At 39.4% G+C, this 11,388-nt stretch overlaps 1 protein-coding gene across 1 annotated transcript in view; it reads left to right on the forward strand.

Moving 5' to 3' along the window:
- Positions 1–11,388, forward strand: part of RHBDL2 (rhomboid like 2) — a 46,009-nt gene that overhangs the window by 5,215 nt on the left and 29,406 nt on the right. Inside the window, exon 3 of the mRNA XM_007947606.2 lies at positions 6,177–6,289. Within this exon, the coding sequence (XP_007945797.1) occupies positions 6,177–6,289 (113 nt within the window). The remainder of the gene's footprint in view (positions 1–6,176; positions 6,290–11,388) is intronic.

Genomic DNA, 11,388 nt, shown 5'->3' on the forward strand with positions numbered 1-11,388 from the left:
ATTGAACTCAGTTCTACTCTGATACAATGAAGTCACTGTGAGTTGGGTCAATTCCACAGCCATTGCTTCTGAAATGTTTCTTTAGGTAATGGAATGATGGAGCTGAATCACTAGTTCTGCCACCTCAGCTTTTAAAATAATTATTATATGAACATTTTGATTAGTATGTAATACTGTTATCTACCTGGACTAGGAGACAATAGCAGACAATAGGAGATGTAGGGTCTGCCTTCCTTTTAATTTGCTTACACGTTCTTAAATGTTAGTAGCATTTCATGACCTAGCTCAGAATTCCTTACCCACCATGCCCACTGTAGACAGTGAGGAGTTTGCTTCTGGCCTCAGTTCTCTTGTGGACTCCTGTGGCTTCAGCTGAGGCCACCCTCATCTATGAGACCTACCTTGCCTTGGACCTGAAAGGCCTTTGGCCAGTGGCTTAACAGGCATCCATGGCAGGACACAGGACTCAGACAAGAACTACTAAAAAAGAATCTCTAAGAACACCTAGTTTGCAGGCACTTCTACATTTCAATTTTCCATTGAACAGTATGTTCTAAGCAAACATGGGTCCTGCACTCAAAGACTTTAAAATTATAAGGAAACACCAAACAAAAACCAAACCCTCTGCCATCGAGTCGATTGTGACTCATGGTGACCCTACGGGACAAAGTAGAACTGCCCCACAGGGTTTCCAAGGCTGTAAATCTTTTTGGAAGCAGACTGCCTCATCTTTCTCCCATGGAACAGGCTGGTGGGTTCGAACTGCTGACCTTTTGTTTAGCAGATGAATGTTTTAACCTCTGCATCATCAGAGCTTCTATAAGGGGAGTCAGCTAAATAGAAATGTAAGGCTATATGTTATTATACTATACAGTAATTACTTAATCTTTGTGGCTCAGTTTTCTCATCTATAAAATGGGATAATATAGTGCCTACCTCATAAGGATGTTGTGATTAAATGAAATTGTTATAATTTTCACAGTACCTGACACAAAGTAAGCACTCAAAAAGCTGACCGTGTAGGACATGTCACACATGGGGTCATGTAAGTTAGGAATTCTTTTAGATGCAAGAACAGAAACAAAAAAATCTAGCAGTGGCTTAAACAAATAGAGGTTAGTGTTTTTTTTTCCATATAACAACACCAGAGGTAGGGGCTGCTTCAGCAGTTTAATAAAGCCAAGGTCTGCTCCTGTGCTGGCATCTCTCATGCCTTGGCCTTTTTTCCATGGTTGCAAGTTGGTTGCCATAACTGCATTCAAGGCAAAAAGAAGGAGGGAGTGGCACCAGGTACCAGTGCATCCATCACTTGGTCAACACAAAAACTTGCTTAAAAGTACCTCAGCAGTACTTTTATTTGCATCTCCTTGACCAGAAAACACAGTATGGCTAACCTTAGCTACAAGAGCTACAAGATATTAGCTTTTCCAGTCTTGGTAGAGCAGGTATAAAGGAAATGGATATTGGATTAGCTATAGTTATATAAAAAGAAAGGAACACTGCTGGCACAATGGTTAAACACTTGGTTACCAAAAGGTCGGGGATTTGAATCTACCAGTAGATCCGTAGGAGAAAAGACCTGGCAATCTGTTTCCATAAAGATTCCAAAACCCACTGTTGTCAAATTGACTGCAATTAACAGTGACCCTGTAGGACAGAGTGGAACTGCTTTAGAGGGTTTCCAAGGCTATAATGCTTTTGGATGCAGATGGCCACATCCTTCTCCTGCAGAGCAGCTGGTGGGTTTAAACTGCCAACCTTTTGATTAGCAGCTGAGCACTTAACCACTGTGTCATTAGGGCTCCTTCTTGTAAAGATGAAACTCTAGGAAGCATTGTCGAGCAGTTTTATTCTGTCCCATAGGGTCACTATGAGTTGGAATCGATTTGATGGTACACACCACCACCACTAACAACATATAAAGAGAAAGAGGGGAATATCTAAGTGGGGATGGCTTTATGGATAATATGTATCTAAATTGGATCTTGATGGGTGTGTAAGATTTGGATAAAAAAACAGTATTTCCATTTTGGGTATATGAAAGAATTTCATCTTTGTGTCACCTCTAATCCTGCTGCTGGGCAGCAGAAAGAGTGTTTAAGATAGTAAGACAGGGTGGTTCTTTGGAGTTTTTTTTTTTTGTGGTATTGGTCTCTGTTATGGACTGAATGGTGTCCCCCCAAAATATGTGTTGTAAATCCTAACCTGTATGGCTATGGTTATAATCCCATTTGGTAATGGGTTGTCTGTCTTTTTTTATTAATAGGCAGGATTAGTATAGGGTGTGTCTATAGTCAATCTCTTCTGAGATATAAAAGAGGTTAAACAAGCAAGTGAGAGAAGCAGAGTTTGGGGAAGACTGTTCCAAAACACTTGGAGATCTCTAGTGAACCAGGAAGTAGAAGCTGAAGAAGACCTTCCTTCAGAGCTGACAATGCAATCCTGATCCAGATTCCATCAACATTCTTTAAGGACATGGAAAAACCAGTTACTAATTTTATATGGAAAGGAAAGAACCTTTGGATAGAGGGCTTGAAGAAGAAGAACAAAGTAGGAGGTCTTACACTCTTGGATCTCAAATTATCCTATACAGCCCTAGTAGTCAAAACAGCCTGGTACTGGCTGAAGTAGAGCCATCCACCTATGGTCAGCTGATCTTTGACAAAGGACTGAAATCCATTAAATGGGGATGAGATAGTCTTTTTTACAAATGGTGCTGGCATATTGGATATCATACCTCACACTATACACAAAAACTAACTCCAGATGATCAAAGACTTAAATGTAAAACCTAAAACTATAAAGTTCATTTAAAAAAAAAAAAAAAAAACAGGGACAAAATAAGGCGTCTTTGTTTTTTTAATATATAGCATATGTGTACATGGATACACGGCATTGATAGACTACCAAACATAAGTAAAAATGGACAAACAGCAGAAGATAAACTAGTTGATGAGATCTTCTAAAAATTAAATTCTTATGTGCATTAAAAGGCTTCTCCAAAAGAGTGAAAAGGGAACCTACAGATTGAGGAAAAATATTCAGCAATGACATATCTCACAAGGGAGTTATATCTAAGATTTATAGAAAACTCCAACACCTCAACAGCAAAAAGACAAACAATCCAATTAAAAAATAGGCAGAAGACATGAACAGACTTCACCAAGGAAGGTATTCAGGCGGCCAACAAAGACACGAAGAAATATTCACGATCATTAGCCATTAGAAATGCAAATCAAAACTACAATGAGATACTATTTCACCGCAGCAGTAATAGCAAAGTTCAACAAGACAGAAAATAACAAATGCTGGCGAGAATGCAGAGAAATAAGGATGCTCAAAAACTGCTGATGGGACTGTAAAATGATATAATCACTGTTGGAAAATGGTATGGTGATTCTTTAAAAAGTTGGAAATAGAAATACCATTTGATAGAGCAATCCCATTACTGGTTATATCCTAAAGAAGTGAAAGCCGGGACACGAATAGATACATGCATACCCATATTCATTGCAGCACTAGTCACAATAGCAAAAAGATGGAAACAACCTAAGTGTCCACCAATGGAGGAATGGATAACCAAACTATGGTACATAAACACAATGGAATACTATGCAATACTAAAGTATAATGTAGAACCACAAAATACTGCATAATGTGGGTGAACTTGGAGGACATTATGCTGAGTGAAATAAGTCAATCACAGAAGGACAAATATTGTGTTAGTCCACTATTGTAAAAAGGCAAGGGAAGGTTAACATATGGAAGGAAACTTTCTTTGTTGGTTACCAGGGATGGGAGGGGAGGGAAAACTGCTACACGGGTAATAGACAAGTATTGATTTGGGTGAAGGGAAAGGCAATATACCAAAAGTGAGTGACCAACCCAGTAACACTAAGGAAAAGGAAGACACCGAGGTATGCTCAAGAGGTATAGACAACAAAGATAAACACTTTTACATATACAATACTGCATTATCAATAATAACAAACATTAATCTATGGGTGGATACATAGGTAGACAGAGTGAATGATCAGGTATATCTGGGCAAAAGGGAATATATCATACATAAGTTTGGCAGATGATATTTCTGCATACATAGTTGTATGTGCTATAAGAATGCCCATATATGTAATAGAGCTAATAGGGAAAAGTGATAACTATTTAGCCACAGCCAAACATCCTGAGAGAATAAGTCACAGGGCCCATAGGTTTAGGACCATGGTCACAGGGGACATCAAGCTCATTTGGCATCACATACTACACAAAAATATTGTTCTACATCTTTGGTGAGCAGCGACTGGGGTCTTAAAAGCTTCCAAGCAGCTATCTAAGAGGTAACAATTGGTTTCTCTTTACCTGGAACAAAGAAAAATGAAGAAAACCAAAGACACATGGAAATAATTAGTTCAAACCATATATGGACTATATGAACCTGAGCCTACATGACCCCCAGACTAGAAGAACTAGATGTGTCCACCTACCACTGCCAACCACTCAGAAAGGGATTGAAATAGGAGATCCTGGATAGAGTGGGAGAAAAATGTGGGACAAAAATCAAAATAATAAAAAGACCAGGAATCCTGGTCTGATAGAGACTAGTGAAACCCCCGAGACTATGGCCCCTAGTTACCCTTCTGGCTTGGAATTGAACTCATTCCTGTGGCTTCCACCCAAACAATAGATGGGCATATATGGTGAACATTTACACCAGGTAGGTATATACCTTAGCACAATCCACCATGGAAGATCAGAAGGGCAGTATTTGCACCAGGAGATAGCTCAGAGGGCAGGAATGCATTGGAAAGAAGGACACAAGGAAAAGACAACCACAGGGAAGAAGTAGGAAGAGAGCTGTTGCATTGTGAGGGTTGTAATCAATGTCATGAAACAAAAAGTGAATGAATATTGCATGGGAAATGAATTTTCTCTGTAAACTTTCACCCAAATCACAATTTCAAAAAACAGAAAACAAAACAAGCAAGCAAACAAAAAAATCTGTAAAAAAAAAAATATGTTATACACTAAATTTTATTTACTAGAGTTACCAACATTAGTCAGTGTTACTAGGTCAACAATTTTGTGGAGAAGTGGGAATGAGGTTTCTCTTGTCATATTCTTTTATTGAAGAATCTCCTGAGATTATAACATAGACTTTTTAAAAAGCCTATTAAAATTGGAACTCAATATGAGTGAATTAGAATTTTCTCTATAGCACGCAACTGAAACAGAGTCAGATGCTAGGCTGATTTAAGTTGGCAGTTGTCATTAAAATTCCCTAATTTCACATTTAGACTGGTGGTTCAAATCCACCAGCCACTCCTCGGAAAGAAGGTTGGGCAATCTACTTCTGTAGTGATACCGCCTCAGAAACCCAAGGAGGGGTCGCTGTGAGTCAGATCCAACTCGACAGCAGTGCATACTACACTACTGCAATTTCACATTTACGTTCCTTAAACAGTCTCATTGATATGTTTGACATTATAAGTAACTGTTACAAAAACAGACCTTATGAGAGCATCAGCCTGTAAAAAGGATCACTAGTCCATCTTAGTCTGGAAGCTCCATTGAAATCTGTTTAGCAACATAGCAACACATAAGCTCTACTCACAGGTGGGTGGTGGCTGTACTGGAGGTGCATTAGCCAGGATTGAACCTGGGTCTCCTGCATGGATGGTGAAAATTCTACCAATGAACTATCACTGTCCTCTCTTAAAGGGCTAGATAGTAAATATCTTCAAGTTTGCAGGCCGTAAGTGTTGTAACCACTTAGTTCTATTGTATGAAAAAAGTCATAGAAAATACATAAATGAGTTGGTATGGCTGTGTTCTGATAAAACTTTATTTACAAAAGTAAGCAGTTAGCTCCAGGGCCATTGCTTGCCAACCTCTAGTTTAAGCCAATAAAGTCTATTTTTTCTTGTATAACAAGAAAACAAAAAAACAGAACTTATAAAATTTATACTTCCAAAATACCCTTTTATCTGCTTTATATATTGAGGCTCCATGCAAGATTTTATGTAAAATAAAGATTCTCTTGCTTTTTTTTTAGGAAAAAAAAATTAGAAAATAGAATGCTGGTGAAGCAAGTCTGTACCTAGAAACCTTGCCCATTAATTTCCCAAAGAAATGCTGGGTTTAGTCATAACATTTGACAACTGTGTTTGCCTCTGCAGGGTTCAACACATCTTGGGGAATCTTCTCATGCAGCTCAGTTTGGGGATTCCCTTGGAAATGGTCCACAAAGGCCATCGAGTGGGGCTGGTATACCTGGCAGGTGTGATTGCAGGTCAGTGTTCTGAGTTTAATATAGAAGCAAAACATCTTGGCTGGGAAGAATAAAAACTAACATTAAGTGTGGGCTTATATTTAAGTCACATTGCACTGCTCCATTGTGCTAGGAAGCACCCCAAACACTAGGGATAAAAAAGGTAAGCCATCGTGTCTGTTCTTAGGTATCTCATATTGGAAACCGCACGGTAGTTTGGTGTAAGGGTGCATGTACAGGTATGTGTCATGTCATATCCACAATAATTCTGTGAATTTGTATGCTATGAGAACACCATATTATACATTGTATATATGTTTGTATACACATAAGTAAAAATAACCCCTGTACAAAGTCCTCTGGCTCTCTTAGCACCCGGAGCCTGGAGCCTTGAGGTTTGCTGCACACTTGCACCTGTAGTTGGCTGCTTCTGGGCACACAATAGGAGCCAAGCTACGCTGCTGCAGCCCTGCAAACTGGATGCCGCCCCGCCTCCTGATGCCCTTCTAAGCAAGCCCCTCCTTCTCACGCCACAGTGCAGTTATGTTAGATGAAAGCCTAAAGCCAGATTGTCATACTAATGATTTTGGGAAGCAACATGGTCAAATTTGCATTTAAGAAAGATAATTTCCAGGGACTGCAGAGAAGAGCTACTAGGGTAGAGACAGGACCCAAAGATCAAGTAGGGACTAGCAGCATATTTTATAGCAGTGATCTCTAAACTTGAGTATGCCTAAAATGATCCTTCATGTTGCGGGAAGAAAATACTACACCTTCTATATATGTGTGTGTATGCATGTAGCAGAAATACGTTCTTAAAAAAAAGTTTTTTTTTAAGTTTAAATAAACTTTTATTTTGAGATAATTGTAAATTTCATATGCAATTGTAAGAAATAGTACCTAGAGATCCTGTGTCCCTTTTAACCAGTTACCCCCAATGTAACTTCTTGAAAACCTACAGTACAATATCACAATCAGGATATCAACATTGAGACAGTCAAAATACATTTCCAGTACCCAAGGATCACTTGTGTTGGCTTCTTATATCCACATCTACTTCCCTCCCATCCCCACCCCCTCCTTAACTTCTGGCAACCACTTTTGTCATTTCAGAAATGTTATATAAATGGAATACAGTATGTAGCCCTTTTGGCTTGGCTTTCTTCAGTCAGCATAATTCTCTGGAGATTCATCTAGGTTGTTTCATGCATCGGTAGTTCATTTCTTTTTATTGCTAAGTAGTATTCCATAGTATGGATGTACCACAGCTTGTTTAACCATTTGCCCATTGAAGGATATCTGGGTTGTTTCCAGTTTTGGGCTATTAAGAATGAAACTGCTATAAAAATTTGTGTATGGGTTTTTGTGTGAACATAAGCTTTCATTTCTTTGGGATAAATGCCCAAGAGCACAATTGCCGAGCCATATGGTAGGTGCTTATTTATATTTTTAAGAAACTGCCAAGTTATTTTCCATTCCCACCTGCAATATCTGAGTGATCTAGTTTCTCTGCATTTGGTGTTATCATTAGTTTTTATTTTAGCCATTCTGATAAGTGTGTAGTGGTACCTCAATGTGGTTTTAAATCTGCATTTCCCTGATGGCTGATGAAAGGTGCTCTGGTGGCTCAATGGTTAAAGCATTTGGCTGTTAACCAAAAGGTTAGTTCTGGTGTGAAAGATGAGGCCGTCTGCCTTGGAAAGATTCACAGCCTTGGAAATCTTATGGGGCCATTTTACTCTGTCCTATAGGGTTGCAGTGAGTGGGAATCAACTTGACGACAGTGGGGTTAATGGCTAATGTTGAACATCTTTTTCCTCTGCTTATTTGCCATCTACATACGCTCTTTGGTAATATGTCTGCTCATGTCTTTGGTTCATTTTTGAATTGAACTGTTTATTTTACAGTTAAGTTTTGAGAATTCTTTATATATTTTCTCTATAGTCCTTTACTGACTATGTGGTTTGCAAATATTATCCCCCTGTCGTTAGCTTGTCTTTTCATCCTCTTAACAGGGTCCTTAAAGTTTTAAATTTTGATGAAATCCAGTTTATCAATTTTTCCTCGTATGGATCATTTTGGTGTCATGTCTAAGAACTCTTCACTTAGCCCTAGAGTCTGAAAAGACTTTCTCCTGTGCTGTCATCTAAAAATGTTATGTTGTATTTCACATTTAAACCTGTACTACATTGAGTTCTTTTTAAATTTTGAGTTAATTTTTATACAAAGTGGGAGGCTAAGTTTTTTGTTTCTGTTTTTGCTTATGGATATCTAATTACACCAGCACTATTTATTGAAAAGACTATTCTTCTTCCATTGCTATTGTATTTTTGTCAAAAATCAATTGTTTGTAGCTGTGTGGGGCTATTTCTGGGTTCTCCTTTCTGTTCTGTTGAGCATTGTGTCTATCTCCTCGCCCACACAGTCTTGATTACTGTAGCTAAAAAGCCTTGAAACTGGATAAAGTGATTCATCCCATTTTATTCGTTTCAAAATTGTTTTTAGCTGTTCCAGTTCCTTCTATATAAATTTTAGAATAATCTTACCTGTATCTATAAAAACTCTTGCTGATATTTTGATAGAAATTGCATTGAACTCATGTATCAGTTTGAGGACAACTGACATCTTTATTGTGTTGGGTATTTCATTTATTGGAACAGTGTATGTCTCTTCATTTATTCAGACCTTTGATTTCTTTAATCAGCATTTGGTAGTTTTCAGGAAGTCTTATACATGTTTTATTAGATTAACACTTAAGTATTTTTTTTTAGATTGTAAATACTACTATATTTATAATCTGTGTTCATTGCTGGTATATACCAATATAACTGATTTTTGTATGTTGATCTTATATTCTGAGACCTTGCTGAACTCACCTATTAGTTTTAGTTTTTTGGCAGATTCCTTGGGATTTTCTGGGTCATCTGCAAATACAAATAGGGACAGTTTTATTTTTTCCTTTTTAACCGGTTGACCTCGTTTTCCCTTTCTTGCCTTCTGCTGACTAGGACTTCAGCACTATGTTGAATAACAGTGGTGAAAACAGACACCCTTAACTAGTTCCTGGTCTTAGGGAAAGCCATCTAGTCTTTCACCATGAAGTTTAATATTAACTGTAGATTTTTTATAGATGTTCTTTATCAATCCATTTATTCATAATCCAAAAAGTAAGCAAGTAATATACAGGTTGACATAGATCACTCTTTGGTCTTTATGTATCACATGAGTGTATGCAGTTTCCCTGGGCCAGGCTCTAGAGGCTGGGTGAAAGCACCCCAACCTTGGGCTTCAGCTCTGCCTCCTGCTCCTGGCCCACTGGAGCTAGAGGCTTTTCTTCACTCAGGCAGCTGTTGGCTGCTGAGACTGACAAGCCCAAGGTTGACAAGTAAAATGACACAGTCCCATATTACCAAACCACATGGCAGGCCATTAATTCAAGTCCATTGAAAGTCCCAAGGTCATCAGAGCGTGGTAGGCTGCTGAGCAATGACATGGCTACATTCAGGGTTCAAGCATGCCATAAGCTAGAGACCATTTCCAAAGCTGCTTCTTATATATGGGAAGCAGATCACATCCCTAAAGCAGCTACTTAGCTGCCTGTGGTAGATCCAACCATGGAGTTGATTGCCAGTCTCATCATGGGGAATAACTACCACCAGCTGCCCAGCCATTCAACCAGGCCCAGCCAAGGTGACACACAAACTTAACCACCATAGCAATATAACCGAATCAAACCAAACTCACTGCCAACAAGTTGATTCTGACTCATAGCGACCCCCTTTGGGTTTCTGAGGCAGTAAATCTTTACAGAAGTAGATTGCCCAGTCTTCCTCTCACAGAGTGGCTGGTGGGTTTGAACCACCAACCTTCTGGTTAGCAGTCAAATGCCTTACACACTACACCACTAGAGCTCCTTATAGCAATGTGTATATACACACACACATACACACTGCTATAAGGAGCTCTGGTGGTGTAGTATAACAAAAACCAAAAACCAAACTCAGTGCTGTCGAGTCAATTAGACTCATAGCGACCTCTCTTGGGTTTCTGAGGTGGTATCTCTATGGAAGTAGATTGTCCAATCTTCCTTACGAAGAGTGGCTGGTGAGTTTGAACCGCCAGCCTTCTGGTTAGCAGTCAAATGCCTTAGGCACTACACCACCACAGCTCCTATATATACACACACACACATAGTTTATCAGTAAGTATCAATATACTTTATCAATAAGGAAACATACATGTATTGCATTGGGCGCTCTCTCCTTTTTTTTTTCACTGATTAAAAAAGTTTTCCAGCCTCTGAGAGCAGAGGGTTTCAGTGAGGGCTGCAATCTGACAGGGTGGCAGTGGCTGTGGCGATGGAGAGTAGGTAGCCGTCAGGCACTGTGTTAAAGAGAGAATTGGAAAGGCTTGGTGACCTGGCCCCACACTGCACTCCCTCCTACTCTGTGTCTCCTCACTCCCCTCTGTGTGAAATACCCACTTCTCCTGCCTTTGAGAGCCCTTTTCAATAGCCAGGACATGCGGGCTCCAGTATCTACACCCCTGTTTTCCCAACAGCTTAATTTGAACCTGTGGATTCAGCCCTGCCCTAGGTTCAGAGAAGCAGAGAAGGGAGAACGTGAATTACCTGTTCTCATCCTCTGTCTATTTTTGCAATAGCCTCCCAGCAGGCATTTCTTTCCCATTCTAGTCAATCCTTTGCACCGCTGCCTGGGTCACATCCTTCAAACACAGATTAGATGATATTACACCCTTCTTCTTTACGATGACCAAGAGAAAGTCCAAATATCTGAGAGTGCTCTTCATCACCCTCCTTCACTTGGCCCCAGTGCCTTTCTTGCCCCCTGCTCCTCCATTCTAGGAACATTGTGTACCAATCTTTGTGTGAACAATGTTTTCATAACTCTCGGCTCTTGTTCCTGTTCCCTTATTATCCTTTTAACATCTATAGTCATATCACTTTTCTCATTCCTGACATTGATAATTTGTGTTTCCTGTTTTTTTTTCTTCTCCTACTCAGTTTGATTGTTGTTGTTGTTGTTGTTATGTGCCGTCGAGTCGGCCCCGACTCATAGTGACCCCTCCTTGGGTTTCCGAGGCAGTATCACTACGGAAGT

The sequence above is a fragment of the Orycteropus afer genome, unplaced genomic scaffold (assembly GCF_000298275.1).
Source record: "Orycteropus afer afer isolate SDZICR_OR568_19922 unplaced genomic scaffold, OryAfe1.0 scaffold00192, whole genome shotgun sequence".
NCBI classification, from domain to species: Eukaryota; Metazoa; Chordata; class Mammalia; order Tubulidentata; family Orycteropodidae; genus Orycteropus; species Orycteropus afer.